This window comes from Hemitrygon akajei, chromosome 4 (genome assembly GCF_048418815.1).
Source record: "Hemitrygon akajei chromosome 4, sHemAka1.3, whole genome shotgun sequence".
Taxonomy (NCBI): Eukaryota; Metazoa; Chordata; class Chondrichthyes; order Myliobatiformes; family Dasyatidae; genus Hemitrygon; species Hemitrygon akajei.
In genome coordinates, this window is record NC_133127.1 from 143360158 (window position 1) to 143386612 (window position 26455).

Sequence of the window (26455 nt, forward strand, 5' to 3'; positions counted from 1 at the left end):
GGGAAAATAACATGAGATTTTAAGGAAATTCATACTTTGAATTTTGAGGAATACTTTAAAATTTATATTGTAGCAGGTGGTTTAAATGTTAAAGTTTGACAATCACATACATTTTCAAGCGGAAATATTTGAACTTGCAAGCACAAGCATGAGACGAAAAGTGCTGTAGTCACTCAAAGGCAAAACACATCTACAGGTGAAATGCAGTTAATGTTTCAGGTCTGACGAAGGGCATTTCAACTGAGATGTGCTGCTGACCTGCTGACCATTTCCAGCATTATGTTTTGAGTTTCCAGACTTCCAGCATCTGCAGTCTGTGACTTTTAAAATCATAATAATGGTCTTCTTATTCTTGTAAAATCATCCAATGCAAGTGGGGAGATAAATAGTCTGCCACATTATAGAAAGAAACTTAATTAGTTGAATACAGCAAGATATGGGAACAGGAGTGGGTTAATTTATACCACACTATTTTTCTGCCCTATCACTTTATTGCTCCATTGCTTTAATATTCAGAAATACCTTCACTTTTCAACACGAGAGAACATACTTCTAGACTGGGGTGGCACACGCAGAAAGTTTTAAACAAGTGATTCTATAGATGCTGGAAATCTTATGCAGGAGGAACTCAACAGGTCAAGCATGCTGGAGTTCCTGCACAAAAACTTTGTCGCCACACAGCATGCAATGCCGCTCTTCAATTCTTTAAAATCACACCCATAATAAAAAGATACATACTGAATTTTTACAACCCGAGAGCAGTGAGAGGTTTTCACAGGAAATGTTTCATGCTGGCTTGGCACCAGCTAGAGGGTTGCACGAACACATGACAAGTTAACATTTCAAAATTAGTTTCCATGACATTGATGGTGTACCAAGTATGGCTGATGAAGAGGTAAGGGGTAGGTTTTGTCATTATTTTAGCAGTATGTTCAAGATGCACTGATAAACTTCCATTGTACAGTTCATGAAGAGGCTTTGTGTGCAAAAAAAAAATGGCCTTAAGGAACTTGAAGTAGTGATGAAAATTGTAACTAAGGTAGTTAATTTCATTTGTTTGAAAAAAAGATCTTCAGAATTTATTGAGCGAGGTGAATTCTGGTGTCCCTAGGTCTACTTATCTACAACAATGTTCATTGGCTTAGTAGTGCTTCCACCCTTAACCAATTTGTTGAGTGGATAAAATTCATCTGTTTTCAACAAAAGAAATTTGTTCTCAAAGAGTTATATGACAGATTTGTAGATTGATTTTTTTAAGCTTTCCCCTCACATTTAATGTGAACACCAAATTACAAGGGTCTAGCAAAATACTTGCTGTTAATCGTGGTAATACAAAAGTCTTTGAAATCAAGCAGGAATGATTTAAACATGATGCCAAAAATAGCACTTTTAAGTATTTCCCAAACCTAAACAAAACATGATAGAGATTCAAATTCCAGAAGAGGACATTGTGCAATTTCTGAGCATCATTAGTTCAACTATGGAACAAATTTAAGATTTACTGAGTTCATGTCACTTGAAGAAACTGCAAAATTCCTAAAGTATGAAGACAGTGTAACATTAGAAAACATGAATTTTTTGGGTTGCAGTGGATTGATTTAGGGGATTTTGAAATGACATTAATTGATTTACAAAGCAGCGCAATTTGGAGGCAAAATTTGTTGACTTAAGAGCTGAACTATAAAACATTGAAATATCAGTCAGTGACTGGATCAAAGCACTTAACTCCAGGCACGAGGTTCTGAAACTGGAATTCCATTCCTAAAACTTTTAACTGTCTGAAAAATCTTGCAATGGCAATATGAACAGCATTTATATATTCATGTAAGGCATTGTTTTCAGTGATTGAACTTGGTCAAATCTAATTATAGGAGTGGAGTCACTGATAAAACTAGTGCTATCTGCATTAACTCTCAGAACAATATTTGTCATCACTGGTGCAACAACAAAAGTTTCACTGAGTGTAAAGTGTGTTTATTTTCCTCCTTTATCTTTTGCGAATGTGCACCAAAGCTTACAATTTCATTCATACAGTATTTATGTTGAGGTACAATAGCAATGCTATTTACAATAGCAATCTTATCAATTAATTTTCAAAATTAAACTTACTAATAATTTTAACACAATAAAATTCCCTTGATCACATGAAGTTCAGCATAAACAGTACACATGGTAATAGTAAAGACATCAACGAACATAATATTGTACATTGTGAACAAGGACATCCCTTTCTCCAATTTCTCTGTAAAAAGTATTCAGCATTTTTTGTCCTGAGCCAAATGTATTTTGTATCTTGCTTAAAAATGTACTCCTGCCCAGTTGCTAGTAATCAGAAAATCTATCCCCCTGAAGACTCCTTTCATCCTCAAAACTATACACATTTATCATTTAGTTTCATGTCATCAGCAAATTTGAAGATGTATATTTGGTCTCCTTCCATAAAGGCTGCAAATGGTTGGGTTTCATGAATCTCTTAAGTGCAAGTATGACCCATCCAAGTTTAGTACAATGCCCCCACATGGATATTACATAGTCTATAACAAGCTAGGTCTTTAACCCGTGTCCAAATAATTTATTATTGTTCTACAGTAACAGAATAATGTGAAGTGTATTCAAATAAATAACCTGTTCATAATTTAAATTCTACTGTTACTTTAAGGCCACTTGAACTTAGAGGTGGGACAATTGGATTGATTACAACTACACAGCAAAAGATAATAGATTATTCCTCATGTTAATTTACCTTTGAGGGAGCCATCATGATGAAATCAGGGAAGGCATTAAGTGGCTATCACCTGTATTAAAACAATGTTAAAGGCATATCCCTGACACATAGTTTAGGGCATGTTCATTTTCCAATCAATTTTCTAGTCATCTGTATATATTGTCATCCGTCACTGTGAAAAAGGAAGTGTTTTTGTGTCAGATGCTGTACTCAGATCAGTCACTGGTACTTCAATACTAAGTCCTGACAGTTGAAAAGCTCCCATTGTAAATATGATCCTGCACAGTTATTGCTCTAAATTCAAAATGCAGTAGGTAATTATAGCCACTGAAAGTGTAATTAAAAGTTTATAGGCCTGTGTTTAAAAAGTAGTAGTCTATGTAACGAATAATCTCCTTTTTATATCCATCTTCAGTGTCTCCAGTGACACATTTACAACCACAACAAAGTGGTTTCTTTCATTGGCCTATCTGCTAAATTGATAAAAGTTTTAACTTGACTTTTACATCTTACAGGGCAATTAAATTTAAAACAAAAATGAAGAGTATAACATTTAAGCACATCACACTCATCATTCTGTACACTTCATCTGCAAATCTTGTGGTGACTGATTTCAGATAGTATGACACTCCAAAATGTAGAACCATTTGTATTAAGGCACAGCACTGGCGAATATTTTACTGGCTTCTCTGAAAACCTGCACTTTATCACAATGTCAGTTTCAAAATAATTGCATAGGTTAGTTTGCACAGATTTTGGTTAATTTCCAAAATCATCTGCGTTTAGGAATTAAATTACTTTCAAGAATACGTTCTGCAAGTAAATTTCCTTTTATTATGAAACATGGCAGCCAAGACTTGAACTATTTCCAAAACTTCCTGATGTTTAGACAAGCAGATCCCAGACCCAGACAGAAATTTCTTCCTGCCTCCAAAAAACTGAATATTTTTCTTTTGAACTGATATCAGACCACTAGACTGGGAGCTCCTGCACCGATTGAATCAACTGCAACTCAAATTGACTGATGTCTGCCAAACAATGAAACAAAATAAAACTATCCAGATGATCTGCAATAAATCAGAATCAGTAACAGGTTTACTATCACTGGCATATAGTATATCATGAATTTTGTTGTTTTGTGACAGAAGTACATTGCAATCCATTATATGAATTACAATAAGAAATATATATTAAAAATTAAATACTTAGTGCAAAATGAGAGCAAAATAAAGTGAGAAAGTGTCATTGTGTTTGTTCATTATCCATTCAGAAATCTAAAGGTGGAGGCAAAGAAGCTGTTCCTAAAACACTGAGTGTACACCTTCAAGCTACTATACCTCCTCCTCGATGGTAGCAATGCAATAAGAAGTGGGCATGCCCTGAGTGATGGGGGTCCTCAAAGATGAATACTGCCTTTTTGAAGCTTTGCCTTTTGAAGAATCCATTGCTGGGAGGCTAGTGCACCTGATGGAGCTGGCTGAGATTTTTTATGATCCTGTGCAGTATCCCTTCCATATCAGGACAGTGATGGAACCAATTAGTATATTTTCTTCCAGTTAAGATGCAAATACCCCAGTGAGCACAACATTATTTTTTGGAAGTGAATGCAAAGTCCAAAACCTTTTCTAGCACAGAAAAATGCTCCAACTAAAGCCTGTGACAATCACGTCTGATTTCCCCCTCCCCATTACAAAAAGCCACATCTGATTAGAATTCATAAGACAGTTGTGTTAACATCCTTCTGATGCTTTCTACCAACTTTTAACTATTTTGTCTAAAAATAGCTCTATTTTCTGCCATCAACCAACCAACTCTCAATACCACCCTTGACTTGACCATTTCTTCTCTTCTAATTCCCACATTACTCACTGCACATCTCCTGCTATCACAAATTAAGAAGCCCATGACAAAAGTACAAGATGTGATGTGCTCTTCCCCTACCCAAAGTATACATTTAATCAAAACTGGAGTTATTCATGTAATTTTGAAAACTAGGTCGCTAACTAATTCACTTAACTCCCCCCACCCCCACTGTTTTATTCACCTACCCTTCCTACTAACAGTGGATTCTGGTTAATTGAGTGGGATAAGTGAGTTTATTTGGGATAACTCAAAGAACAAAAACAAATTGAGAAAATAGCCATGATTTCCTTCATTTATTTGGGACTGGAGACTGTTGCAGAACAATTTCTAACTAGGGTCAGTTGTATACCCAGTAGACACTACACCATGCTTAGAACAAATAGCTTTTAAAAGTGTCAGTTACATGCATTTGTGTTCAAAAAGCAGTGATTTTTGTCACTGATGGCAAGAAATAAGTAGTATAACAATTCAGAACTGTTTTGCTCGCTGTGGTTTAAAGCATTCAGGCTTGATAATGTCAGAAATGGCAAAGAGTGAAAATTTCACTTACTTCAACAAGTTACAAACTATGGAGAATTGGAAGGTTTCAACAATTATCTTGAATGTTACAACGAAAAGGAAGATTTGGAGGATGCAATCAACACTAGCATTTTGTATGAAGGCAGTCCATTATTTGCACTAGGTATCTGTGCTAGTTTTGCTCATTTATAGTCAATCAAAAGAACGTGGCAGTGTACACTGGATGAATTTCTCCACTGATAACTATTTGGAACTAATACAATTTTAAATTAAGGTAATAGTATTGATAGTGTTTTAATTCATTCTGTCTTTCATTTAAATACAAAATTTGTAACTCAGTTCAATAGAAGTTTCTCTGAGTCATACCTTTTAAACCATTTTCATGAAACTTTGGCTAATTGGAAGAGTCACTTAATTGGGCCAATGTGCCCCAATTGCTTATAATCCATTGTATTTCCATTTCTTTGCTCTATCCAAACAGATAACTGACAATAACTGTCATTAGCAACAATGCTACTCAAGTCAGTTGCTAGGCTGAACTACAGAGAATGGGGAGGTGGTCTGGCCCCTGCACATGTAGCGCACAGGCCCACCGGTGTGTGGACACGTCCTAGTGCTTGTGAACCAGATCCCTAGCTACGGGTAAAGAGCCCCACTGCTTTTTGGGTAGCCGCGGGAGAGATGAAGGCTACAGGAGTAAACCCAATCAGCAAATCTGGAGTGGAATCCCTAATGTGGCTGGATGTCATTGAACATCCTTCCGGCAGCTGGTGCCAAACGTTTTGCTTCATAAGCTTTCCTTTGGACTACAATGGTGAGGCCGAGAGGGGAATCTTGACGACTGGGCATCTCAGGATCTCCATACCTTCTACCCAGGCGTGATGATCATCACCCATTGTCCTTCAAGACAGACGGATGCCAATCACCAACCACTCAAGTCAGTATCAGGTAGGTCTTCTGTTGCAAACATATGGTTTACAAGAGGCCTTTGCAAATGCAGTGGTAAAGGCATTACCAACCTTAATCCAACTACATCAGACTAGGTTTGCCACAATATTCAATGTAAGATTCTATATGAACCAAAGGAACAAAGTCTCATAGCATCACAAAGAATATAATTCACCCTCATCTCCCAAGTGAATCTGACCAAGGAGGATTAAGGGGAGGAATACGATGGAAGAAAGTGGAGCAGGTAGGGGTAGAGGCAAGATTAAGATGCACAAAGGATCTTACATCATTTTTGCCTTGGCAACACTAATCTTAATGGGCTAAATGAAGGAAAAGTGAGTGCCAGAGAGCGGTACTACCTGCTGCAACACCAATAATAGTGTATTTGGATTTTAGGGAGGCATTCAAAATTCCCCATGGTAGGCTCATTCAGGAAGTCAGGAGGCATGAGATCCAGGGAAACTTGGCTGCATGGATTCAGAGTAAACTTAACAAGAGAATGGAGATGGAGTGTATTCTACCTGGAGAGGTTCATAACCAGTGATGCTCCACAAGGATCTATCCTGGAACCCCTGCTCTTTGTGATTTTTGTAAATGATTTGGATGAGAAAGTGGAAGGCTGGGTTAGCAATGAAGTTTGGTATTGTTGTGAATAGTACAGAAAGGTGTCAATAGGTTACAAAGGGACATAGACATAATGCAGGGCAGGGCTGAAGACGTGATAAATGTAACTCAATCCAGAAAAGTACAAAGTGATATTGACAGGATGCTGAGCTGGGCTGTGAAGTGGCAGTTAAGAATTCCACCTGGAGCACTGTGAAGTGATTCACTCTGGAAGGTTGAAGTTGAATGCAAAATACAGGGTTAATGACAGGATTCTCAGCAGTGTGCAGGAACAGTGAGATCTTGGGGTTAAGAAGGCCTTGACATGTTGGCCTTTATTAGTTTGGGGATTGAGCTTAGGAGCCACAAGGTAATGTTGCAATTCTAGTTAGATCACACTTGGTCATCTCATTATAGGAAGGATGTGGAAGCTTTAGCGGGAGTAGAGGAGATTCACCAGGATGCAGTCTGGATTAGAGAGCATGCCTTATGAGAAAAAGTGAGCTATGGCTTTTCCTTTTGGAGCAAAGGAAGAGAAGAGGTGACTTGATAGAGTGAACAACCAGCACCTCTTTTCCAGAGCAGCAATGGTTAATACAAGATGCCATACACACGCATGGAACCCGCTGCCAAAAGTGGTGGCAGAGGCAGTTTCATTAGAGACAATTAAGAGACTTTATGTAGGCACATGGATGAAAGAAAAGAAGTCATAGCCCTTCATTTTTAAAAGTTGGCACAACAGTGCGGGCTGAAGGGCCTGTACTGTGGTGTACTGTTCTGTTTTCTAAAAACAATAGATTTCAAAAGTTACACAACAGATAACATTTACTATAGATACAATTATATAAAATTTCAGACAAGCACATTGATACAGCTACATCTTTGTGGTGGATACAAATCAGTCCATCACAGACAAAGCCCTCCCCACCATTGAAAACACTAACAGAGTACTACCACCATCCAGGCCACGCTCTCTTCCCACTACCTTCAGGAAGGAGGCACAGAAACCTTTGGTCCCCTGTACCAGGTGTGGTGAACTACATATACCTGTCTGGACTGCTCCTGTGGCTCCTCCCACAGACCCCTGCTGACTGCTTCTGTGGCTCCTCCCACAGACCCCTGTATAAAGGCGATTGAGGCCTGATGCCCGGCCTCATTCTCCAGGATGTAGTGTTGTTCATTCTTCCAGTCAATAAAATTGATGCACCATCAATAACTCACTCTGAGACATAAGAAGCGAGGTATCGGCTTTTTTTGACTGGAAGAATGAACAACACTACATCCTGGAGAATGAGGCCGGGCATCAGGCCTAATGAACAACACTACATCCTGGAGAATGAGGCCGGGCATCAGGCCTCAATCGCCTTTATACAGGGGTCTGTGGGAGGAGCCACAGAAGCAGTCAGCAGGGGTCTGTGGGAGGAGCCACAGGAGCAGTCCAGACAGGTATATGTAGTTCACCACACCAGGTTAGGGAACAGTTATTACCCTACAACTATCAGGCTCCTAGAGTCAGTGTGGATAACTTCAATCACCACTACTCTGAAATGAATCTGCAACCTACAGACTCAAGGACTCTTTACCATTCATGTTCTCAGTTGGCCTACTTTTGTACATTGTTTTTTTTTAAATCAGTCTTTGTTTGTTAATGCTAGTTTTTGTAAATTATTTTGTATTCCCCCCCCCCATAAATGTCTGCAAGAAAATGAATTTCAGGGTAGTATATGGTAACATACAAGTACATACTTTGATAACAAATTTACTTTGAATTTTGAAAACACCAAGGCAGTACACTAAATAGAAGTGAGAATTGACGGGTAAAGTGGCATATAATTAGGGGAAGGTGTGTTGCTTAAATAGAAAACATTAAAATGAACAAAATTGAGAAAAAAAATCCGTAAATATTACCTTTCCCAAAAGCTTACAATTTAGACTTTTAAAAAGGCATCCCAGCCTTTAGAAATAGGTCAAATTAGGAGAAAGAGGATTTACCACTTTTCTCTGGATTTTGCAAGATATTAGCAATGTGGGAGACACTCAAATCTTAGATGAGAAAAGTAAGTCTAGCCACAGCTGGTTTGCTACTGGAGGTCTGGAGAAGGAAACTAAAGGTCAATGATTACTAAGAAAGGACAATAAGTTTAAGATATTCATTGATAATTAGCTATTTCATCTTTCTGCTATTTGACTGCAAGTTCTGTTTATGGGGCATTTGTTCAAGAGATTAACTACTCAACCATTAAATGACAGATTTTTTTTTTAAAAAATCAGAACTAAGTAGTTATCATGGATTAATAGTATAAATCAGATACACATCAGGCAAAGAAAAGAACATGATTAATATGAATCTGCAAGCCTTTAACTAACCTGTCCAACAGGTATCTTAAATACTCTGAACAGTCCTGTTGCGCCCCTTGATTAAACCATGGAGGAGATGAAGCTTTCAAGAAGCTACTGGGAGAGATGGCAGGTCTCTACAAATGCAAGCCAGAAAAGAAAATCATTTCAACAAATGTTAAGGAGATCCATAAGTGCACTGCAATTATTAAGATCCAGAACTTTGTAATACTCAATGTTAGGTGAAAATCATAGGTTTCACCAAATTTCAATAAAAGATGCAGTGAACAGTGTGGTATCTTCCTGGCTTATGTAAGAATAGCACAGTCATTAGCAGATAAAGGGAAATGGTAGACACTTAAAGATACTCATATTCATGTAGAGGTTAAAAAGCTATTCTACAATTGCATGTCGACTCTAATAGGGAGACCATCATTAATGAGGTCAAGCATATCTGTCAAGATGGAAGAGGGCCAGGCAAAAAAACAACCTTGTTAAGGCTTCATTTGAAAACTAAAGAATCAGTCTTCATGCCTTAACAAAGAACTATCTAATCTGGCATTCTTCAAATCTAGTAAAATGAATAGATTCCAAAATACTTAAAAGATTGTAACACCACAAAAAGGGGAAAAAAGGAAATAAACATTCACTCGTGCTCTACATCAGGAAAAAAATTCTCAACCAAGCCCTCCAAATCCAATTTACCACTGTAAAAGAAAGTAATATCTTTGTTGCCTGCCAAATTCAGGGAAAACAAAGAACAAAAGACTGAAACAAGACACTTAAATCTGTCAATGATGAAGCACTGTACAAAATGCTAACTTGTTCACAATGTGTAGATCCCTTATTGGAGGACAGTCAGACCAAGTTGCAGTTTGTGGCCAATGGAACTAGGGAAGTCAACAGTGCATGTTGAATGCACTGGACACTGGAAGTGATAGAAGTTATTATTGTTACATGTACTGAGATAGTGAAAAGCTTGTCTTACATACAGATCAAATCATTACACAGTACAGAGACTAAACAAAGTAAAACAATAACAGAATGCAGAATAAAGTTTAACAGCTATGAAGAAAGTGCAGTGCAGGTAAACAATAACGCACAAGATCATAATGAGGTAGACTGCGAGGTGAAGAGCTCAAGTACATTACATCAACTGAAATAAATCCTCTTTGCATTCCCATTTTTATGATGTCAAATTTCCAGTACTTATCAATGCGTAGTTTACAACATTCTGAATATTGTATCTAGCATACAATACCTTTTCAATCAAGCTATACAAACTATAAAGATCCCCCAAGTAAAATAAGTGTCCAAGCAAAGTGGATACCATACCTGGCTATGTTCCAGGAAAGCAAATACCCATTGAAGTTTCATCATTAATGACTGAGAATCACCCTCTTTGAGTAGCATAACTGCATGCCTGAAGCTAGAAAGAGAGCACAAATATTTTGGTTAGGTTCAGAAGAGCAGACACAACATTATGGTTTATGAGTAAAGCAGATTTCAAACCAAATAAATCTGTAGATGAAGTGTCCAATTTAACAAGCCTGGAAGAAGGTGCTGATAATTGGCAAATGGAATACACAAATACACTGAATATTGTCATGTTTAACATTCTCTCTCATTTCCTTTCATTGCATTTCTTGTGACACTAGCACAAGTTCACTCCACAAGTTGCTGAATAAATGGTGTTGCTAACAATTCAAGAACTTTGACCAGATACTGCTATGCAAAACTGCAAGATTTCACTTCTTGGGCCAAGCTCTTGGTGGCACCTCTTGGTGCATTTTTGTCAAGTATGACAAAGACTCGAGACAAGAAAAAGTTTTATACAAGTGTTTCCCAGTACTGCAGTTTCATACAGCACTACTCAATGATGAAATGCAAGTTGCTTAATCTTGGTGGACATTTTAGGGAAGGAATTTTCCAAAAGTGCTTCAAACCTGTTTGCCCACTGAAAGACTAGATCCCAAACTAGGAAGAAAAATAACATTAAAGTTGGTCAAGGTAATAGGAAACAATATGAAACTGGTAAGTTAACCAATATGGATTTTTTTTAATATAATTTTTCCTTAAGTGTTGCATATAACAGACATTTCAGTTTAAAAATACAATATTTCCAATGTAAATGAACACTGCTGACCCATTTAACCCAGGAATACCCATGTACATTTTCACTCCCATTCTAGACCCTTCTCTTCCATTTTGCTCTCTTGAACAAGGCTTTCCCTTGCCTTACAGTCATAACATTCTCCAATTCTTTCCAGAGATCTTTGCACCCCTTCTCTATTCCAATCCATTGCTCTTTAGCCATCATACTCTCCTGGAATCATGGAATTTATGTTGTATTGACATAGAACAGAAGAGCACAGGAACAAGCCCTTCAACCCTCAATGTCTATGCTTACCATGCCAAAATAAATTAAGCTCATCAACTTATAGATGACAACAATCCCTCCATACCCTACCTGATCACATCCCTTAAAAGCCTCTCAAACGCTATTGTTGTGTCCATTTCCACCACTGCCATTACCGGCACATTCCAGGTACCTACCACTAAATCCAACTCTCATCTTAAATGCATGTCTGCATGTTTTACATTTTTACCTGGGAAACATATTCTAACCATTTACCCTACAACGCCTCAAATTTTATTTTTATTTATTTTTTTACACTTCTATCACTCTTCTCTCAGCCTCCAATGCTCCATAGAAAACAATTCATGTTTTTTTTCAGCCTCTTAGCTAATACCTCCAGGCTAGTAAAAGCCTGGTAAATTTCTTCTGCACCCTCTCCAAAACTTCCATGTCACCCTATTACATGCAGTTCAGAACTACATATTATAACCCCAACCAAGGTTTTAGTCAAACCAAAGATTTATAAAGCTGCAAAAGGACTTCCCAACTATTGTACTCAGTGTTCTAACTGATGAAGGGAAGCAGCTACACCACCAGCCAGCAGCTTCTCTGAACAGGCCTGAGTTACTCCCATTTCTACACAAAACCAATTCAATGACTTTATGTAACTAATTTAAAACTAATTTACACCAATTGTGTTTTATTATATTAAACTACACAACTCTTCAAGTTAAAAAAACTAGTTTTACAGACAAAGAGTGCACATCGTATGGAATACCTGTAATTCTAAAACGACGTCACTTTAAAATCTTGATAACCATTACTTTTCTTACTCAGCTTTATTTTGAAAATTAAAGATCCTTCTGACAAATTCATTACTTATTGCTTTTGAAACACGAGGCGCCAATACCCAAGTAAATCTTCAAATATGACAAATGAAACGTCATACCTACAAAGCATCACAGGCCACAAAGTAGCAGCTGTTGTCCAATTTGGACATTAAGAATTTCAGAACCCATGGGTGCCTGCTATTCAAACTTATTACCACTGCCTTGGAGAATGTTTCCAGTTCTTTAAGAATCATTTGACTGACTTCTTGGATAAAATAGACATCTGTCTCACTGAAAAATAAATCCTACTAAGGAATTGAAAGTGTCCATTAACAGCATTGAACGACAGTTCATGGTCCAGATCATTTCACCTCCCAACTGAAGTGCATTAGAAGAGGGAAGAGTGACTTATTTAAAGTCTAGAGAATGGGATTTTTTAAAACAGATCTAGCCTAATGAGCCAATATTTCTATCACAAAATTAATACTTAATAAAAGCAATATTTACTTGTTATCTATTACATATCTAAGTACATTAGATACTTACTCAGAAGCCATGAAAAGGGCCTGAATGACACTGTTCATGTAGCAGGTATTGCCAAGATTTGCCAGTCCTGTCTTTCCTGTATCCGATTTTGCAGCAAGTCTTGAGTACAAAGGTTCCAATGCATTTTTTTGAGACATCCAGGCATTCTGATTGAGCAGCTGCTTTATTTTTTCCTCATTTGGAATTGGAAAATCCTAAAGCAAGAGGCACAAATTCTTTCCAATGGTATATAAGAAAAAGGTATATTTCTTTTCATTTTGCACACTATATTACACCATCATCAGCCTAGAAGAGAAATTTCTTCACTCAGGAGAGAAGTAAATCTTTGGAATTCTCTACTCAATGTTTTTAGTTGTTTGGGGTAGGGGGAGAAATCAAGGAAAATTCAGTTAGTGTGGGGAAAATACGGCTCACCTCAGTGCTAACCTTACTGGATACGGAAGCAGACATAAAGGATGAAAAACTTAATTCACTTCTATTCCTGGTATTCTTATTTCACAAGAAAGTGGCAGCGAAATAAAACCATGAATGCAAAGTCTCCCTCAATAGTTCATTTAAAGTTTTGGATGGAAGCTGGGTTACATTATCATATAGATTAAATTAGGTAATTAGCTCTGTGAAGCTCAATGAGAATAACTGAGGAATAGCAAACAAGAAAGACAGTTTAAAATAAAAAGGATGAAAAAGAACAGAAATACTTGCAAAAGAAAATATTAAATCATTCTATTGTCATCAAATGGTGTTGAGGTAATCAATTTTAAAAAGTTTGTTGTGTTCCTTAGTAAAGTGTACTACTGACATGCCCTAAATACAACTCTTATTCATCTGGGTATATCTTCAGCAAACAACTCAATTAACTGTAAAGTTCAAATTTATGATCAAAGTATACCATACACACACTTAAAATTCACCTTCTTGCTGGCACTCACCAAATAAAGAATCCATGAAAAATGAGACAAAGACTGTCAAATATTTAATGTGCAAAAGAGAACAAATCGTGTAAACAATAAACAATACATAGAAAAGGAGCAGCAGATTCCACGAAAGTGAGTCCACAGCAACGAGTCAGTTCAGCGCTGGGGTGAGTGAAGCCGGACCAGGAGGCCAATGACTGCAAGGTAATAACTGCTTCTGATCCTGGTGCATAGGATCCGAGTAGAGAGGGAGACATCAAACACAGGCAGACGTCACTGAACACCACTCTTGGGCCTCTGTTTCATCACTTTAATTGGCACAGAGTAATGGAACTGAGCAAAGATTTGTTTTTTTTTTGCTCTAAGGCTTCAATGCAGAATCTCAGCAATGGCCATAGCTGCATTCTCGACAGTCAAGCTTGTCAAATCCTTCAGGAGATTGTAAAAATCGCTAGCATATGACAATATTAAACAAATTCACGTGGATATAAGGTTCTTACAAGCCAAATTAGCCAGGTAGCGACCATAGTGGAATTGTTTTTACCTATAATTATCACTGCCACTTTGAAATTAGACTGCCCAATACCATGTTTTTGCAAGCCAACTATGTAATTTATGGCAAAATTCTTGATTTTTTTTTAAATCCATGATTTTCTTTTTCATATTCCATATAATCTTTTCAGTTATGAATGAAAGTCTCCAGACATACACAATAGTGCTCAGGATAAACAATCGATTGCTTCTAGGAATTTTATGTGCTTAAAGCCTATATCATCTACAAACCACTCATACAAACATGGGCCTTTATAACACTTAGAGCTTGCTTTAGCACTGAAACAGTCTGGCCCAAGCAGATCCAAGTCTATGCATCAAATACCGGGAATCTTCATTAGGTAGGGTCCCTTACTAGCTCTCCCTCGAATCACACCCTCCACCCAACTGATAACAATCATATTATCCCTACCATCAACCACTGATCGCTGAACTTACTTTATATAATAAAGTGGATGTATTTCAATGCAACAAAATATTGACAAACATTAGCAAACAGTAAAATAATTAATTTATTGGAATCTGTTACCTTTAGTGCTTGTATGACAGGTTCATATAGATCAGGAAAGCCTGAAAACCGAAAGATCATGCAGTGTACCAATTCAGAGAGTTGTTGTCGACAGCTTATAGCAGAGTTGGACTCTTCTTTAGAGAGTGACATCATTAATCTGGGAATGTGAGGAACAAGCTGCGGAATAGATGCAAGTTACAATATTTAAAATTTTCATTTTTAAGTTTAACTGGAATATGGATAGTCATACAAATGACATGCACTTTAGTAACTTTGTGAAAAATACAGAATACTGGTACCCATGATACACCTATGCCTCAACTAAAGTTTACACATTTCCAGTCAATGTATATATTATTAATAAAAATGGCATGATAGGTTCAAACTTATGAAAACAATCTTCCCAAAATTAAACAAACAAGCCTGCTTCCCAAAGTTTTCTACCTACTAAAGCTTAGTGAATGAAAAGTTATGATACCCATATTAGATTTCCAAATAGCCTATTAATTTGCTTATGTGTAAATTGATGAGCTTAAATTTACAAAATTACCCAATATGAAATCATCAAATGTTTAATATTGTCAGTCAATGTGTAACCCAATGATTAGTCTTATATCAGGATTCACAAAGAACTTAAACAGAAAACATTCTTTAGAAGTCCACTACCTTGCCTACAAAATCTACACAGAAAAAAACCTCCAAGACTTAACATTAGGTAAAATATACTGAGTAGAGAAAAGTACAAATTAAATGAGCTTGGTGAGAAATGCCAGTTTGTAAACATTAGGAGGTCCCCAAATTATCTCAAAAGTCCAAAAGGACAATTATTAAAGGAAAATGGGCCTGCTGAACCTGTAAACAGCATCTAAGTATATTTAGAAAGAGAGGAAAAAGGTACAAGATACCAACAGTAAATACAAGGTTTTTGTTGTTACAACTGGCTTTCTGTTCAAGTGATTTAAATGTTTAAATGTATTTTGCTTAAAAGCGTATGAACGTTTAAAAATGTTTAATGTTCTACTTTTTTTTTAAAGTTTCTATTCTTAATGCTTCTGAATGCTAGGGAGATTCAATCTGTCAAAGATTTTGTCAGCTGTGCAACGCACAGCCTGATACAGTCACATCAAATCATGCAAGATCTCAGTGTTGTTCAGAGCATTCCCATTTTGAATTGGTACAGCTTTGGGCCAGCAGCGTACACTATTGCCCAAATATCTCCAGCAAGAAAGTCAATTATGTGAATAAAAATTAATACCAACTGCTTTATGTAGTCTCCAAGCATGAATAAGGGGTATGACAGATGAAATTTTTACAAATCACTCCCATTCTGACCAGGAATAACATTTCCACTGGCACTAAGATGTATCCAATCCTCTAATAAAAGGCTATACCGACCATATTCTCTACTTAAAGCAGGAAAACTGAGCCCAACACTGTTAACGCAAGTATTATATGGGCAACATGCATCTGCAGAAGTATGGACAATCTCACCCAAACCTTGCAATGAGTTTCATTTTAAATGGTTCTAATTAAATAAAAATGTAATGTCTTCACAATTAGAAGAAAGTTTGTAAGAATCTTACAAATGAGAGAGCAAGCTCTACAATTAAGGACCAAGTCATTTATTAAAAATTTCCTTGCACATTTTAAATAATTCAATCTTAGCACAAAAAAATTATAGCAGTTTAAAATACAGCTGGATCTATTCAACCAGTTTTTAAAATTTCCCCTTAAAGCTGATATATTGTCCTTCAAAGCAATGGTTAAGAGTAGATCCAAGTAATAGTTAAACCTAAAATTAGCAAGTCCATAATTCAAAAATACTGTAACTAAAATATTTAGGCTCTTCAGATAGCTGATTAAGTAGAATTTCTAGTTTAAATGCAAAGTTGCTTTCATCACTGTCAAATTGAAGGGGTTTTTTTCAGTCAACGTAAAGTAGCTTAATCACCTTTGTTAACACAGTAGACTGTCATACTGAATTGAAAGTCCATTCAGTGAAAACAATCTCTTCAGTCACCCAGTGTATGCTAAGCTAATATGATAGCCCATTCCATAATAATTATTGCAGAATGCCTGAATCTAGTTTCAATTTGTTTTGACCCAACTTCAGAAATACTGTTTCAGGGCTGAAAATTCAAAATATTCAAAATCAAACCTGCTTCTTTACTATTGAAACAAAAGGACATCTACTCAAATATAGATGTTGACTACCTAATGAACCAGCACAAATATTTAAAATTTGAATTTCAAATAGTCAACAAAAGTAGGTTTGAGTTTGTGAGCAAAACACATTTTCCGAGCAAGATATGCAATCTTTCTTCCACATTCAGAGTTATCTAAGTGCTCCTATTAACATTTACACATGCTCAAAATCTCAATAAAATTTATCCCAAATCAAAAAAACCTAGAATAATAGGAAAAGAATTCTATGTACAGTTCCAACACATCCCCCAGATCAATCATCATAACACGCACCACATGGAATGCTTCCGATGAATGCTGGAAACTTAAAAGCATGTATTTTAGCACAGAAAGTGCTCCTGTTCTTACAACTGGGAAAAAGAGCCTTGAGAACACCTAGAAAACAAAGTTTGTGCATCAGTAAAGAGGAAAGACTTGTACAAATAAAATTGAAACTAGCCTAAAATTGTCAAGAAAATATTTAAAATATAACCACCATTGTAATATAGCAAGGACACTTTGCACTTTAAAATACATTTTATCAATCATAAATATTGCAACAAAAAGTCACCTGATCTTTTAATTCATTATTAGGCTTTTAGTGAAGAATAGCAAAAACTCAAATTAACAAAACATTGCACCAATGTTTTTTTCCCCCAATCTCTCCGAGCAAGTCAATGCACAGTTGATATTCAAAATTTATAATGAAGAGGACCTGGATCCAGACTTTGAATTCTTGAAGCCAGAAACAGCTTCAGCATAAAGGGAGCTTGGGTTTCAGAGGACAAAACTCAGCATCAGATCTAATATTCTAAAACATACAGACACAGATCTTGCGATAATAGTAATAACAATCCAATGGCACTTACTGCTATTGAAAACTCTGGCCGGCATTTCAAAATTTTCATGCACATATAGTTCATGCAGAAATCCTGAAGTGGCTGCTACTGACCAAATTATATGGACCATGTTTGTAGCATTCTCCAAATAGGAGGGCTTGAATTTTGATTTTTATGAACTAGTACTTGATTCGTTGTTACGTGTACAAAGAATATCTATAAAAATAAATGTATCCGCACCACAAAGCCTCAAAAATGTGACCCAATTTTTCTTTGCTTTATGAATTACTCCAATTACTTCAATGAATATTTCATGGGGATTTGAACATCTAAATAATTTTAAAAATATTTCAACCTTTACCTTAGTGTTATATTAAAGTTAGGCATGTATAGATACAACTGGAAATTTTATCTTGGCTTTCCATTTGAGAATTCTATGGCAGGTTACTGGGCAACTTGTATGACAAAACTGCTGGACATCAAAATTCCATTGACCAACACTGGAGTCTAGCATCGCTGGCAAGGACATTTTATCATCAATCTCCAAATACCCTTGAGAAGGGTTACTTTCTCAAACACTTGCATTGCTAATAGATACCAACTGAACGAATGGGAGACATTTTCAACATCAGGATATTAAATCCAGGAGGGAAACTGAAATTATGATATCATCATGTAACTGCATTCTTTCAGTGTAGCAAATACACAAGATGGAGAGAATTCATGCAGCTTTTGTGGAGAGAGTCATTATGGAACATTGTGTCATTCGGGGTACTTCAACCTGGATAATGTTGAACTTCAAGTGCTGTTGGAACACCAGCCATCCAGATAGGTAAGCAGCCACACTTTTACAAACCACCTATCAGGAAGCAAGCCACCTGCTGCAGAATATCCAGTTTATGACTTGGTTCTTAAGCCGCCGTATTTACAGCTATCAGCAAATTCTAGGTCACATTATTTAAAAAACTATTCTTCAAACAAGAGAACTGAATTGATGAAATTGACTACTATGGGTGTACTTAGATACTGTAGTGTACATTAAAAAAAACCCATCAACATTTCAAGAAACGACTGCCACCATCCAACCCAGTTATCAAAATTTTTGACAAGTCTGGTAGGTGCTGCCAGACCCCACTGAATATGCTGCATTGCAATCCATTTAATAACTGTAAATTTATAAATCATACTATTAAAAAAGCTAAAAGAACTTTTGCAGTACCAACTCAATTGTACTATCATCTTTCCATTAGCATTACATCTGAATATTGTCAATTTAAAAAATCAATCTTTCAGGTGTTGACCTCAATTTCCAAATTAGCAGGGAGATGAAACTCACCTGTTCAATTTTTGACAGCGTGACTTCAATCAAAATGCTGAACTTTTTCACAGCAGCCAAACCTTTCAGTAAGCCAATAATCCACTTATCTATGTTATTGGCTAATGGCCATGAAAGCCAATCAATCATACTACAATTTAAAAAAGACAAAAGGAAAGTTAGAAACTGTTATTCTGTTAAAAAGCACAGTTCCCTAAACAGGATAGTCTTTCTAAAGATCCATCTTTGTAGTCTAATAAAAAAGCTCAAATGTTATTCCTAATACTCTTTCCACTTGTACTCAAAGGAACAGTGCAAATCGAAAAGCAAATTTTAGATGAGGGATATACCATCAGACAGACAGATCCCGTCCTTAGCCATTCAAGCATAGACAAAAACAGTGACAAAAAAATCTAAAACACTAACTTACAAATATAAAATAAAATGGATGTCAGAAATTTATCATTGATAAAATGTTACAAATCATTAACAGGTGAAAACAAGTTTCAAGAGGTGAGTGTAATTTAGAGACAGAAAGCTTTAACTTTCAAACCAGGATAGAAGGAAAATTAAAAGGCAATGATTTCTGGCTTGGTATTTAACAAAATAAAAATAAGTTCTGGAGATGGCAATAATGATAGTAAATTTTAAACCTAAGATTTTAACAGTAAGAAAACCACATGAGTTTGTTTGGAGTACAGAAAGTACAAGAGGAAACCTGAGATGATACTTCCATTGTAATTGTATGTCAGATTTCTCTCTATCAACACTATTGTACAAGTAATAGTATTGGTAGAGAGCAACACCACCAACAAGCAAAACTGGGAAGTGGCAATAATCTAACGATGAATAGAATCCAAGTACTGAAAGCAAACTAAATAGCTTCAACGTGTATATCATAGTGCCACATCGGATGTTGTGTCTGCTAATAACACAACACTATCAGGCTCAAAGAAAGCAATGAATCACATAGCTCATGTTGGTCAAATATGTCAGGGACTGAAAAATAAATTGTTGGTAATTGGGAAAAGAGTTGAGCCTCAATGCTTTAAGCAGCTAATGGATAGTTTACCGATCTGCATTAGGAGTCTACACTGATTTTGTTCATTTACAGTCAAAAGAACACAGCATCAAACACTGAATGAACTCCTCTGTCGATAACTATTAGGAACTAACACAGTGCATGGTACTGTAGTAGGATTGGCAGTGTTCCAATTTGTTATGTACTTTATTTAAATACATAATTTGTTACTCAGTTAAACAGTAGTTTTTACCTTTTTTTAAAAAAAAAAACCTTTTAAAAACAATTTCCATGAAACCACCTAACTGGGGCTGCCACTTAGTTCAGCCAAAACTTCTTGCCCTGATGTGTCTCAATTAACCAGAATTCACTGTAGTAGGGAAAATATTTCACATATGTTTAGATGGAATAGTTCCTGTGTTTAACATAATTTTTTCCTGCATCTAAGAGCAAGAGATAGAATGAAGAGAAACATGCATCAGTTGGAAGCTTATTTCAGAATCAGAGAATAGATGGTCCAACCCACAAAGTGACACTTATTCAGTATAACAAGTAAATAGCATTTCTTAAAGGCAGATTCAAATTTCAAGAACTTGGTTTTTTTTTCCTATAACCAGTGCTATAATTAGTTAACTTGAGACTCACTGCACCCTGGTATAAAACAGATATAGTTGTATATTTGTCATGTCCAATAAATTACATTTTTATTTTAGATCCTCTTTTACCAAATACAAGTACCTCAAAGAATCACCAACAACTTGTATAAACACAAGAGATTCTGCAGATGCTGAAAATCCAGAACAACAAATATTTGGAGGAATTCAGGACCTGATGAAGGGTCTCAGCCTGAAACATTAACTGTTTATTCCTCTCCGCAGATGCTGCCCGACTTGCTGAGTTCCATCAGAGTTTTGCATATGCTCCCAAGTAGTTTAGTTTGTTTGTTACCCACCCATATTCCTTATCCCCTTATTCCAAGATTCCGTAGTTCCACAATATTACAAATCAATCTGGTTTATGACCATGATACTTAGTAGATTAATTGGTCAGTGCAAATTGTCCTGCAATTAAGCTAGGATTAAATTGGGTGGTTTTCTGGGCAGCGCACTGGATCAGCAGACCTGTTCAGCACTGTATCTATAAATAAAAAATTAAAATAATTTTTAGACCTTTAATTCCAACTGCAAAACAAGTTACACAATACATTGGAACACCCATTTTCTAATTTTTCCTCAAGGACTGTAATATGACTAGAAGTAATAATTTTTTTTAATGTTTATTCAGTTCTATATTACACTCAACATGTTTTAGAGCAGTAATAACAACTGGAGGTTCAAACTGATACCTGATCAGCTGTAGTTCAATATTTGAAAGATGAAGAAAACATATAACTACCCAAAACAACTTACTTGGTCAAAGCAGTCATCATCTCTATATCCATGATGCAATCATCATTTGTCAAGTTTTGAATAACTCCATCCATGATTTCCAATGGCACATACTGGACCACGGTGGCCAATGCATTTGAAGGACCATCAAATACTTCTGCAAAAGACCCATAATTTTTCCTTTAGAAAATACATCTGAAGATTTAACCAGACCTTCAATTTAACAATTAATGCAAACTATCCAGTTTCTTGTCATAAAGTTACATCCTGCATATGTCATAAAGATACATCCTGAAAAAGATCGTAATTAAGATACCTCATTCTAGGCAAATTATCTAAAAAAACTTAATTCTTACATTTGTATTTGTCATCACTAATATTTCGATCATTTACTAGTGTAAACATTCTGATTTTTAATCATAATGCTACTAGAGGAACCTTACTGTGCTAGTTGTGTTGCTCATTTTGTTACAGTTGATCTGTAGGACCAGGTGAAACTTCAGGTATCAAAATAGGGTTGTATTCAATCAGTTTGGGCAACCATAATACAATTCTTCTTGTTCCATACTTTTCCACCTTAATGTGAACATTAAATCCCACCCCCGGTTAAACATTAGGCCATTTTCTTCAAGATTAGTGAATGGATTCGTTAAATTTTGCTTTTATTGCTCTTTTCAAGTGCTTGGGATACATAGTCAAATTGAAGCCTTTCGAGTGTAAAAAAAACTCTCCCCTCCTCCTCCCCCCTACCACCGAACAATTCCACTAGCAAAGAGGAGCCACTAGGTGGCATTAAAAAAACTCAATACTATATTGTAGGTTTAGCAGAATTAACATATTTTTCTGCAAAAAAGCTTTGGCTTTCCAATTGGTCAATAGATTGCAATGATTTCCTTTTGCAACACAATGAGTCCAAACGCTTCTAAGATATTGGTTATTTCTCATATGCTGAATAAAGTAAATAAAGCAGGTCTTTTGTTCATCACAAATGTCAGATGACATTTTTAAATTTAAGTAGCTTTCCTCATTTTAGAAGTTCAACAAGCTTCATTGTACAGCACTACTTCTTACTCAGACATTCGGGCAGAGTGCCGATCTACACGTAGAACTTCAAGGAAGAGTGCATTTTCTTAGCTGCAAGATTATGGAACTTGCCAAGGTACTGAAGTGTGACATGTAGCCTTTGAAACCAAGCTACTACACAGATCTACAAGAAATGATGCATTCAAAGAATGCCACAAGTTTGAAAACCTAAAACTATGGCTGCTTACAGCTGGGCAAGGCCAAGAGATTATGACTAAATTTAAAGATTTGTGTAACATAACCAGTGTGCAGGGCCTAAATGGTAAGATTTTATAATATTTACACACATGGGATTTCCCAACATTCTGAAGAGCACCAGGTAGGCAAAAATATCCCACATGTACAGATCACATCACATCACATATGGCAGTAAGGTATGAGCAGCCAACTACCTCAAAAATAATGACCAAATCATATTTAAGGTCAAAGTTTATTTCAAGTTAAATTGTAGTTCAAGAGAAATTAGTAATGCATAATTGCAAGATACATATCATGACTAGTAAACAAATCAAATTATGAAAAATAGATTATACCTATTCTGATGGTTTATGTAAAAGATCTTTTTTAAAATGACAAACAAGTAACATTACCATTATTCTGGCAAAAATCTCTTCTGCAACACACACAAAATGCTTGAGGAACTCAGGTGAGGCAGCATCAATGGAAAAGAGTAAACAGTCAACGTTTCGGGCCTTCTTCAAGGCTGAGGGAGAGGGGAAGATGCCAGAATAAAAAGGGTGGGGGGGATTGGAAGGAGGCTATTTGGAAGGTGACAGGTGGGTGGGAAAGGTAAAGGGATGGAGAAGAAAGAATCTGATAGGAGAGGAGAGTGGATCATAGAAGAAAGGGAAGGAGAAGGGGACCCAGCAGAAGTAATAGGCAGGTGAGAAATAGTGAAAGATCAGAGTGCAGAATAGAGGAAATGGAGGGGGATGAGGGGTGGGGGTTGGAAATATTTTGTTCACCAGAAGAAATCTATATTCATACCATCAGGTTGGAGGGTACCCAGATGGTATACAAGTTGTTGCTCCTCCACCCTGAGGGTTGCCTCATCTTGGCACAAGAGGCGACCATGCATCAACACATCGAAATGGGAACTGAAATTAAAATATTTGGCCACCAGGAAGTCCTGCTTGTGGTGCAGAGGTGCTCAACGGAGTGGTTCCCCCAATTACGACGGGTCTCACCAATGTAGAGGAGCGCTGGATACAAAAGACAACCCCAGCAGATTCGCAGGTGAAGTGTTGCCTCACCTGGAAGGACTGTTTGGGGCCCTGAATGGGGTGTATGGGGAAGTGTAGCACCTAGGCTGCTTGGGGGGGGGGGGGGGCAAATACCAGGAGGGACAAATAGAAAAAGGGAATTGCAGAGAGAGTGATCCCTGTGAAAGGTGGGGGGGGGCGGTAGGTAAAGATATAGTTAGTGGTAGGGCCTTTCGGGTGATGGCGGAGGCTGATTGATGGGGTGGTATCACTATTATGATGACGAGAAGATGGGGTGAGCACAGAGCAAATTTCTTCTGCTAGTTAAACCCAACAAAAACAGAAAGCATTTAAAAACAATTTCACAAACCAAATGTTTTTGCAATCTCAGTTCCAGAAAATAGCTCATCATCCACAAAGCACCACCGTCACACTGCGTTATGTCGATTGGAAATAAATGATTGCCCAAATAGTGTCTGTTTTTGTTGGAAGACAAGTAGTAGTACTCACGTTTAACAGGAGAAGGTTGCAAAGACAGAAAAATAAAATAAATTATTTAATTACCATTATTGCTAGTTCTGATTTACATACCCAACCACAATGAAATTAATTTCATTTGTTTTCAATCTGAACTGGAGCTCTAATGTGGCCATTGTCCACACCATGGGTATTTCCCTTGCAGTATTACTTGCCGTGGCAAATAATAACAAAAAAAAGTGATATAAAGTTACAAAAGTCATGACTATCATTTTCCCTTTCAACAGAAAACCTTCAATGCAAAAGGTACAGGGGAAGGGGACATCTCACTACTAAAATAATATATTGTACCAGTGAGTACCATGGACTTACAGTATCTAACCCCTGCCAACCTAGTAGAGTAATGCTGAGATGAGGGGGGGGAAAAATGTTTCCCACAGGAAGGAATATAGATGTTACATTCAGTTTCATCTAGATCTCCCCAATCCTAGTATGTAGGTGCTTTAGCCACCAAAACAATCTGGTCAAGGAACTCTGAGGATCCAGAAACATCTGTGGGAAGAAAGGAACTGTTGGTATTTCAGGTCAGAATCCTAACATAGGGTTTCATCCCAGAGTATCCACAATTCCTTTCCTCCCACGAATGCTGTTCGACCTGCTGAATTCCTCCCGCAGATTGTTGCTCCAAATTTCAGTATCTGCAGGGTTTTTTTTGTGTCACTATGACAAGTAGCTTGGTTTGCAAGAAACATGCGAGAGGGGGTGGGAGGAGGAAAAATAGCCAAAAAATTATTCCCTCAAGTTTAACATACATTTTCCTTACCAGTTGATGAAATAACAGCGAACAGCTCCTGCAAGGATGGAATCATAGCTGCAGTTTGTGTCTGCCAGATTCTTTGCAACAACCCGCTTACTTTGTTTACTTCATCCAGGAATTCCACAATTTCATCTTCTTCTTGTGATTTACATTGGAACTGCCCTATACTTCTAACAAGTTGCTGGCAGAACACCACTTGGAACTTTCCACTAGGAATGCACCGAGGATACTGAATAAGAATTTTACTAATGCAAGCACACAGCTTTGATCCAGGCTTCTCACACACTAGTCGGAGAAGCTCAATCTGAAGGGCATGAAATACTTCATCAGCAGATGGATTATCTTGAATATACTTTAATCCTAGCTGAATGTATTCTAAAATTTCAATGCTTCCTTTGCTCAATGTTCCATAACCATCTTGCATAAGCTTCAAGATAAATTGTACATTTAAAAAGTTCTCAAAGTCTGCAGAGTGGTTCAGGGCGAAAGCTTCTAGAACCTCCTTACCCACATCCTTTTGGAATTGTGTATCACTCAACAGAATGAACTTTGTAGACAACTCAAACATGGCTATGCACTGTTTACTGTTGAGAGGTTCTTTTGCTGCTTCTAATATACGTCTTACAAGAATATACTTTACAGACGTCGGATGGCAGGACAACATCAGAGCTTCCAAAATCTTGTCCATGTCTTCTCAATCCTAAAACAAAAAGACCACATTAATTCTAATTTCACTTAATTACAAAATTTTGAGGATACCCACTCAATTCAAAGTGCGCTTTCAATAGTCGGGCAAGATCCTGATTTTGTGACGTGCAGTGTGCTAACATTGATAACAGTAATGCAAATGCACCATACCATGGCACATATCTGATGGCTACGAAATGGAAAGCCACGAGGTTAACCAGCAGTTATGATGTTTATTCAATCAGATTCAATGCTGTATTTATTAATATCCTGGAGTGGATGTGTATTCCTTATCCAGGGCTGCCACAAATACAATAACCTCCTGTATTGTGAACATGAAAAGTTAACCCCAAGATGGTTTTAAATTTTGTATAAAAGATGTATGATCAAAAAGTGGTCATTTTAAAATCACATTACTCCAAACTTTTTTTTGTTAAAGGAGAGATTAGCCACAAGGATTAATCTGGGATGTTCAATTGTTAATATAATGAAACTGGTGATCTACACTAGTCTGGAAAATCAGATTACATGCTATCCAGGGAGAAAGAACTATCTGGATTCATAATTGGCTTGGGGTAACAGATGCTGATGGTGAAAAGCTGTTTCACAGAGTGGAGCTCCGTGAGCAGTGTTTGCAACAGAATTAGTGCTGGGACTTCTGCTATTCATTAATTGTATAATGATTTAGATGGAAGTGAACAAAACAGAATGTTGTATTTTGTAGATAATGCTAAA

General features: G+C 36.8%; 1 protein-coding gene across 4 annotated transcripts in view; it reads right to left on the reverse strand.

Moving 5' to 3' along the window:
• Positions 1-26455, reverse strand: part of LOC140726712 (ubiquitin carboxyl-terminal hydrolase 35-like) — a 38332-nt gene that overhangs the window by 6789 nt on the left and 5088 nt on the right. For all 4 annotated transcript variants that reach the window (XM_073043468.1, XM_073043466.1, XM_073043469.1 and 1 more), the window contains exons 3-10: positions 25040-25733; positions 21476-21611; positions 19067-19196; positions 17186-17287; positions 14726-14884; positions 12731-12924; positions 10331-10424; positions 9026-9132 (exon numbers count right to left, since the gene is read on the reverse strand). In XM_073043468.1, the coding sequence (XP_072899569.1) occupies positions 9026-9132; positions 10331-10424; positions 12731-12924; positions 14726-14884; positions 17186-17287; positions 19067-19196; positions 21476-21611; positions 25040-25721 (1604 nt within the window). In that variant the 5' untranslated portion in view covers positions 25722-25733. The remainder of the gene's footprint in view (positions 1-9025; positions 9133-10330; positions 10425-12730; positions 12925-14725; positions 14885-17185; positions 17288-19066; positions 19197-21475; positions 21612-25039; positions 25734-26455) is intronic.